Genomic DNA, 9,030 nt, shown 5'->3' on the forward strand with positions numbered 1-9,030 from the left:
GTTGCGTCCCCGCTCCTGCTCCTCCTCCTCCAGTCCACCCCTGCCTGCCTGCCTGACGTCCACGCGACGTTCCTCGTGTCCCCGTCGCCTTCCTTGGGCTGGGTCCCGACTCCCGAGATATAGTTGCGGTGGGGTTTCCTTCTTTGAGAAAATTCTGAACCAGAGGAGCCGCGCGGCGCGGGCGGACGGGCGGGCGGAGAGCCGGAGGCCCTTGCTGCTGGTGGTGAGCTCCTCTCTGCCTCCGCTTCGTTGGTTCCCAGGTTCTTGGGGACGAAACTCACAAGGTTTGCGCGTTTGTCCGTGCTTGATCGCCATGGAATTTCGAGGTTGGGGTTGCTTCGTACCGTGACTTAGGACCGATGTGTGCAGTTTTCTTTACAGCCTGAGGGCAGTTCGTGTGGACCAGGGCAGGGCATAAACCGATCATTTTCGCAAGTTTTAATGCGTACTCCTTACTGTTTGACTCAATTTCCTTTGGACTTTAAAGCCTGCAGCCAGTCCTCCTGAACCTGAACCTGGGGTTGCCAAAAAATCGATCTTGTGGCGGAACTTTTTTTTATTGCATCTCGATTCGTATTGAAAATGTTTGGGCAGGCTGGATGTGTGGGCGTGAATATGTGGGAATCCTTGCGCGGAATGGGAAAGGTAACACCAGAGGAGGTCATAAAGTTCTGGATTGAGTGGGAGGGCGGGGTTAAGTGCCTTGGTGGTGGAAATGCGAATATATCTTTCTGCTGTCAACTTCTTTCCAGTCTTTCTTCCAAAAACCATGGCGCACTGAAGTAGTTGCTGTTGCCTGTAGCCCGTCGCAGGGGCTGGGTAAATGTACATGTATTCGAGTTGGGTGATCGACTTAAAGCCTGGTTGACCTTACACGGTGGTCTTGTACTTTCCCAATCGCTATCAGTAAGATGGTCCATATCTCGTGTTTATTGCAGGACAATGTAATGACATGTCAGGATCAATCATGCAAGTGAGACTTTAATCCTGTTTTGTTGCTGTAGGAATCGTGTACAATTTCACTAATTATGCTCATTTATCAGCTTTTGTTGCCAGTTGATCAATCCAAATATATCTCAGATGAACTGAAATTTGGTTTTTGACCTGGAATTTTGCATTGTTTCCAAAAACTCATGAGTAATATGCAAACATTTTCAGTTTTAGTGGATCTTCCGCACAGCAGCTTTGCCGTATTATTCTGTTTTCGGAAGTTAGGAATGATATTTTGTACTATTTACATATTATTAATAACTGAATGTAACATGAGTGCCATTTTGGTGCAGGTGGTTATTTTTTAGTCTTGCTAACTTCTGTTGAGGGTTAATATGAGGGACAGTGAGTCATCAGATGATGCACAATTGGATGAGCCCTTAGGGCGAGTGGCGATACTCTCTTACGGTTCTGGGCATATGCTCAATGACATCACATCATCTTGTTGGTTTACCTATTTGCTGGTGTTCTTGACGGATTTGGGACTTAGTCCAGGGTATGTGCTTTCTGGGTTACATTTCCTTTTCCTCTTATTGTAATGCATATGGTTATATTCTGTTCTCGAGCATGTTGCTAAATTATGTGAAATTGGAGGCATTTATGCACTCACTTTAGCTTTACTATGACTCTATTTACTCTACTGCAAGAGAATTTTACCTCTGCTATGCATTATGAAGTAAGTTCATGTTTAATTCCAAGTTACTACAGAAAATATTTTACTGCGATAAACTCTAAAATGTCCTTGATAAAGAAACCTTTAAAACATTCAAATGTTTGCACAACTGATCATCAAAATTCTGCTGTCCCTTTTTATTACTAGTGCTAGTAATGTTCAGAAAGAAAGGAAGGAAGAAGTAATGATTTACAGTGCTCAAAAACTAGTAAGGCAATGACAACATGTTAGTAGTAAATGCTAAAATGAATCATACAAGTTAGTTACTTTACGCTCAAATAAACATGTTAGTTACTAATAAAGTGCTCACTAATTTTCTGATCCATGACATGTCCTAGAGTCTGCCGAAAATCTTGAACTGTCAGATTCGATCATGTTTGTTTATCCAGGTTTTGAGAAATATTGAGATGCTGACAGCTTGGAAGTAAAAGCTTCAGGATTATTTCAGAATTCAGACACTTCATTACTTTATAATTCACCTTTGCAGCGATGCTGCTACTGTCATGCTTTCTGGACAATTGGCGGATGGCTTCACAACAATCTTTGTTGGGGAATTGGTACGAGCCAAGAAATAACAGATTCATTTATTAGAAGCTGCAATAAAAACAACATTTAATTGATTTTCCTTCTTTTAGTCACAACAAGCTAGACTCATTTTAGCATTTACTGTGTATGATTCTGGGGGTAGATATATGAAGTTATGAACATACCATTTCTGTTCCAGATGGATCGCTTTGGGCATTTCAAACTGTGGCATGCAGGAGGATCTATTTTAGTGGCAATTTCCTTCTCGTCTGTTTTTGGTAGCTGTGTTCCTTGCAAACTTATGGGAACTAATTCATCTACTTTGGAGACTGTTGGATACAGCACATTTGCTGCTATTTTTAATGTTGGTTGGGCAGTTACTCAAGTCGCTCACATGTACTGGCTTTTCTTTCCCTATTTCTCTCCATGCTTTTCTATATGGTTTCAGCATTACATTTATGGATATCTTTTATATGCTCCTAAGGTCTATGGTAAACTGCATGTCATCAAATCCAACTAGCCGGGTTTCACTTGTAAGCTGTCGTAATGCCTTCACGATGGTTAGAACACTCTACTCGATCATTCATTCTACCATGTCCAAATAACAAAGTAATTGCATCTGATGTTCTTAATTTTCATGCTTTTGCTAGGTTGCGAATCTTAGCCTGTATGGAATTGCTTTGTTGATATTTACTCTTTTGCAGTCAGTGAACGTACTAGTTCAGGTACTCTCTTGTATTAACTAATCTGTATTGCTATGTTTTTGATATTCTACATTTTCATTATATTTTTGAATAATTTGGCCAGTATCGTTGGATTGCTTATGTGTCCATTTCCCTTGGATGTTGCTTTGTTGTCATCTTCTTGGTTGGAACCAAAGAGCCTGGGTAAGATGGAAACCTCCATAATTAACATTCTTTTGGAAGAATTATTGACTTCCCCTAGGTTTTTCATCTCTTTTTTTTTTCTTTTGCTATTTTTAAACAAAATCCTTATCTTTAGATCAATTCGGCACTGCATGGATAAGAGTCTTTCCAGAATTTCATGGGCCTACTGGTTCAAGAAAGTATTGTACTACCAAGTTGCTCTAGTCTATACTCTGACTAGATTGGTGACCAATGTTTCACAGGTACCTTGTAATCTTTTGCTCTGTGATATAGGGATGAAATTATCTCTTATTTTAGGAATTTCTAAACGCATTTATATTTTGTGTTCTTTTACTCTTGTTGATTTATGTTATGTGCTCCTTTTCGGCCCTAACATTATTCTACCAGCTGTGGCAGAGGGTATCTCACTATCTACAGTAGTTAATATACTGTACTCAAGAGTAAACTTTCCCTTTTAACCGTAAAGTTACCAGCATAAGGCATGCCAGTACGTACCACAATATATTATTTTGTGGCTCTGAGATTGTTTTTCGGATACATAGCAAGCTTTAGAATATTTCTGGGCATAGTGCCTTTTTCTTTATGCTGGTAGATGTCTCATGTTAGGAGCATATCCCTATATAAGTTTTCCTTCCCTTTTTCTTTGCTTTTATGTTGAGCATGGATTCTATAGTTGGTTGTGGTTTCTCTTAAGGGCACATAGGCATGAGTTCTTAAAGAGAGAGAATGTTGTCACATCATTAAGCACATGCATAAAAGTTAACCCCTAAACTAGTTCTTAAATGGGCTTAACTATGTCATTAGCACACCTTAAGCACCCGAGCGAGCTTAAGCATTGTATCCAGTTTATAAGAACCTAGTGTGTATGATTTATAATATGGCCAAAAAAAATGAAACTGATTTTCTTAGGTAAGCACCTCCACTAGTCCACTGTACATGCCCTTATAGAACCTTGACTTGCTCAAAATAGCATAAATTGTTGTATCCGTCTTCAGTTTCATTTTGTCCTCTGGTGTTAAATGTTACATATCTCAAAATTACTTGTTCATTTCTGTATAATAAATGTAAATATATACATTGTTTCAACAAGATAGTATTGTTTAAAATGTACCAATTTCAGATCATCCTAGACTAAGTGAATTCTTATTATATGTTATAGTTTATTCATATTTTGAAGCCATGAATGTTACTAGATTACCCTTTATGTTTCTTGGACAAATTAACGAACTTCTTGTTGTTCATTATCACAAAGTTCTGGTGTACGAAGCCTTGCATTACCTTTATTTTAAGTAGATTTGGACTATAAGACTTGTCATTTTGCTTGGAGTTTCAACCAGATGAACAGTCAGTGATAACATTTCATTTATCTGAACAGGCATTTCTCGCTTTCTATGTAATAAATGATTTAGAAATGGATCAATACTCCAAAGCATTGGTAAGTCCCTTCCAATTTTTTTGGCTCTTGCATTTAGTTTGTCTTTATCATTTGATATATCCTTGTGAAAGTGTACTCAACTGATGAACATGCTACTGTAGAAATTTAAAATGATTGAACAAACGTGCGATTTATCATATTCAGTACAACTTATTTTCAACGAATTAAGAACTTTGAATCCTCAAAAGCTTCTGAATTTAAGCCTTCTCTGAAATGAAGCTTGCTTTCTATAAACTCTAGTACATTTGGTGGTCACAGATAATCTGATGGCTAATAGTCAAAATAATTTGAATACTGAAACATATGTTAAATAAAAATGGTTTTTTATTCGTCCCCAGTGAAGACACAATAGCATTTTTAATAACCTGTATCGGTTAGAATTAGTAGTTTGTCCCATTTACATATAGTTTTTCCCTGGACTAATTATTTTTCTTTTTCATTTTCAGGTACCTGCTATTATCTACATCTGCAGTTTGATAGTATCTGTAATATTACAGGTCAGACTATTTTGACAATATCTAATTTGTCTAATTTAATACTTCGTTACTCAACTCAATTACTTTCAAAACTGTTTACAGGAGACTAGATGGTCAAGTTGGCGTCTTAAGCTTTACTTTTCAGCTGGAGCAGTGCTTTGGATATTGTCAGGTCTTGGAATTGTTTTTCTACCGAGCAGAATGCACAACCTCATGTATGCCATTTCAACCATAATAGGAGCTGCAAATGCACTTATGACAGTAAGTATACTGTAGCCTCAATTAACACATGTACTTCCAAGAGATGATAAAAACTTTAGGAGATTAATTATAGTATGGTAATTAAATTTTATACTATGGAGCTAATTTGATAATACACACATTTAAAGAAAAAATATTCCTGTAAGAAGGTATATTATCAATTTATCATGTCATAGTGGTATGCTCTTATTCTGGCCCACCGTCCATGTACCTAGTTGTTAGCTTGCTAATGTATCTGGTATGCTGGCGTTTAAATTTCAATCCTGACCTTCAGGGTTCTCTGGTTTAGCAAATCTTTCCTTGCTGTTCAGTTCTGTTATATACCTTGGTGAGATGTTATATATCAAATCTGTTATATATCTTGGTGTGTCGTCAACTCATCATGTTCTATTCTATCCTAACCTTGAAAAGCTGACTTATGTATGTGTGAAAAAACTACATTACTAGTTAAGAACTGACTCTTGGTTGTCTTGTTGAGAATCCAAAGGTGTGTATGTTCTAATGGCTGTGCGCCATTGGTGTGTTTCTGGTGTGTGCTGTGGGTATGCATGTGGTGTTATAAATCTGGGTCTATTTCTTTCTCTAATGAAATGACATGCTTCTCCTGTGTGTTCGAGAAAAGAATCAGTTGCGAACTCAACATGCCAAGTTATGATCAGATAAATTTTGTTTAGTTATGTCTTAGTTTATTTGTTGCTGTGTTACTGTTAACATTGTGCTGCAACACTTTTGAGCAACCTGTATATCTGCATATGTTAAACTCCTTACTATGAGCGTTTTATTTTCTCTTTCAATTTAGATGTTATGGTATGTTTAATTTCAGCTTAATTTCATTTACACATATTTCAGTGTATGCTCTTGTGATGCTGAGTTGACTTAGATAATTTTATCTTTCTTGTGCTTTCGTTGATACCAGGTGACAAGTATTAGCATGGAAGGTGTTTTAGTAGGAGAAGATCTAAATGGTTGTGCTTTTGTGTATGGCTCATTAAGTTTTGTTGACAAAGTTTCATGTGGAGTAGCTCTGTATGTTCTTGAGTCCTATCAAGGTAATTACTGCCACTATCTTAATACTGGCACATCATCATAAGCAAAATTGACTTTGTAATCTTCCAGTAAAAGTTTTGATGAGGTTGGAATTTCGCATGGCAGGAAGTACAAAGATCAGATCAAATTTAGGAACAGTATTTGGCTATTCAGTTACAAGACTTGGGTTGGGCTTAGTTCCAGCTGTCTGTTCACTGCTTTCAGCAATAGTAGCTTATACCATGGACCTCCCTGATACTCGGCGGAGACCTTTGGTGGAGCCCCTTCTAGCTTAACTACGCTGGTGGCACTGTTACAGTTTCACCGTGAACATTCACAGTAATTGCTCGATGGAATGACACTGCTGCTGGAGCCTGAAGATACTAACAAGATTATAGGCAAAGGAGGAATCGGGTACAAGTCAATTCGTTTTGACTTCATATATATAGTCTGTATAAATTATTCACAGTAATTCGTTTTGCAATCCAATGTAAATATAACTTAGCTTCATTGTTGAGGACAACACGTCACTTGCAGCAAAACTGCCAACTAGGCACATCCAACGGTTGGCAAGGAAAAGAATGTCTCTGGTCCTTGTTTTAAAGGACTGTAATTTCATTTTAAATGTTCTCAGCGTGTACATATAGCATCATGATTCAAAATAAACAATTCATATTTATATTGATGGATGAAATAATGTCGCCTATGCTCATGTAAATTATTTCTGATATTCAGGAGGCATGTTAACAGTTCATCGTTGATACAGAGACATGATATAGAAGCTAACTGCCCTATTTCTATATTGGTGTGATGAACATGGAATTCTTCCAGGAACATGGCTACTTATCATCTGTCACCTTCCAATTCCAATCCTATTACATTCACACATAGGTGTAATATACAATTGTGATTTAAGTTCCAAATTTGATTTTGTTTTAAACTGATTCCTTCAGCAGTTCTTTCATAGAAATGAAAATGACTATGTCCAAGTGCTTAATAATAGAAGTTGCAGTTCACCTTTAAGGATTTGTTTCTCTGGTGGCAATGTTAAACAAAAAATATATACATACAATGTGGCAGCTGTTGCAACTTGCAAAGCATCCAATACACGTTTCGCCTCCCAAATTGTGGCAGAACCTCCTAAATTAAGTGGCTCACATGCACCCATCATTGTCCCAAAGACTTCTGATCGGCGTGCATGAGTTCCAAATGATTCAAGAAGTCTGTCGGGTGTCCTCGGGAAACCCGAATCATCCACGTTACATTCTTTCCAGGAATTCCCTCATTAAGCATTACAGTATTACAACATTTTCATAGATAAGATAAATCAGAGTAAAAGCGGAAAGGTTACATAACATAGATTGAACTTAAGTCCAAAGGTTACAAACCATAAGTATTCAGTACATAAAAGGTTCGGAACTTTATATTACATAAACCATAAGTCACACAACAAGTTTTACTTGCCCAAGGTCACACATCAGATTCATCATCATCACTCTCCTCCACAAGAGTGAAGAAACAACGACCATCAAAAGGTTGATCAAAAGGTTCACCTGCAACATGGGTTAATAAACCCTGAGTACAAAAGTACTCAACAAGACTTAACCGACTAGAAAAGAGGTGAAGACTCAGGTATGCAAGCTATAAGGATTCAAAGTAAGGCTTTAGCAAGATCAAAACATTTCTTTTGCATAAAAGCTTACTAAGAGTAAAACCTACTTTCAAGTTTTAACTCAAGATCATCACTTATGACTAACCAAAATTATTATCAAACTTTCATAAGCATACCACCTCTTTCTTATACCAAGGTTCCATTTATTACTACGATGATGGGGTGAGGATTGAGGCTCCATATCCGAGGAAACACGGCGATTCGAATCGATTAAACCCAGCTGGGGATTCAGTACCACACGACATATGTAGAACTTAATCTTGCATATGTCAACCTTTTCTATAGATCCTCCCATACAAGAACGGGTCCAGCGTCACCCGAGAGTACAGTACACCACCATCCTACAGCCAATCTAGATGTTTCCCGGTCATCTCAGATCCGTAAGGTGGGTACACGCTACTCTCGCCATCTCTCCACTCCCAGTACGCGGTTAGCCGTTCTCAAGTATCGGAATAGCTATAGGTAAGGCTTACCATTGCATGTGGGCTGTACTCAAAGGTCTCAAACACAGCAGGCCATCAACGGAACGGTCCTTAATCGACACAGTTGGAGACACTACTTTAAGACTCCATTCTTAAAGCAAGTCCACCGACCGGTCTCAAGTTGAAACATTATTGACCATAAAAGTATTCCACAACAACCCTTCAAACTTTCTCATTTGAAAACCTATCTAATAAGCAGGGCTAAGCATACTAAGTATTTTCATAAAACAAGTATCAAGGTTAATATTGAAATCATCAAGGTAGATAATGCAGCAAATAGGATTCACTCAACTCCTATTCACCTAATGCATCATATTAACTCAAGTGATATAAATAACTTTATGAAAATACAAGGATAGGGTGTGGCAGAACCTCCTGAATTAAGTGGCCCACGTGCACCCATCATTGTCTCAAAGACTTCTGATCGCCGTGCACGAGTTCCAAATGACCCGAGGAGTCTGTCGGGTGTCCTCGGGAAACCCGAATCATCCACGTTACATTCTTTTCAGGAATTCCCTCATTAAGCATTACAGTATTACAACATTTTCATAGATAAGATAAATCAGAGTAAAAGCGGAAAGGTTACATAACATAGATTGAAAA

At 38.0% G+C, this 9,030-nt stretch overlaps 1 protein-coding gene across 4 annotated transcripts; it reads left to right on the forward strand.

Annotated features, from left to right (window-relative positions):
- On the forward strand, positions 1–6,985 carry LOC110432996 (major facilitator superfamily domain-containing protein 12-like). Of its 4 annotated transcripts, none has more exons than XM_021454431.1 (13): positions 1–284; positions 1,284–1,486; positions 2,151–2,220; positions 2,388–2,584; positions 2,673–2,748; positions 2,839–2,913; positions 2,996–3,075; positions 3,191–3,317; positions 4,451–4,510; positions 4,957–5,007; positions 5,089–5,247; positions 6,164–6,296; positions 6,400–6,985. In XM_021454431.1, the coding sequence occupies exons 2-13, from the start codon at positions 1,326–1,328 to the stop codon at positions 6,567–6,569; spliced, it is 1,359 nt and encodes a 452-aa protein (XP_021310106.1). In that variant the 5' UTR covers positions 1–284; positions 1,284–1,325; the 3' UTR covers positions 6,570–6,985. The 4 variants fall into 4 exon arrangements, with proteins under 4 accessions (XP_021310106.1, XP_021310105.1, XP_021310107.1 ...); XM_021454430.1 differs by having other exon boundaries at positions 1–223; XM_021454432.1 differs by having other exon boundaries at positions 1–220; positions 1,281–1,486.

Source organism: Sorghum bicolor, chromosome 2 (genome assembly GCF_000003195.3).
Source record: "Sorghum bicolor cultivar BTx623 chromosome 2, Sorghum_bicolor_NCBIv3, whole genome shotgun sequence".
In the NCBI taxonomy this organism is placed as follows: Eukaryota; Viridiplantae; Streptophyta; class Magnoliopsida; order Poales; family Poaceae; genus Sorghum; species Sorghum bicolor.

Coding starts and splice junctions, on each gene's coding strand:
- LOC110432996 (XM_021454431.1), top strand. CDS start 1,326: ATGAGGGACAGTGAGTCATCAGATGATGCACAATTGGATGAGCCCTTA. Junction 2,749..2,838: donor GTCGTAATGCCTTCACGATG/GTTAGAACACTC, acceptor TGCTTTTGCTAG/GTTGCGAATCTTAGCCTGTA. Junction 4,511..4,956: donor ATCAATACTCCAAAGCATTG/GTAAGTCCCTTC, acceptor TTTCATTTTCAG/GTACCTGCTATTATCTACAT.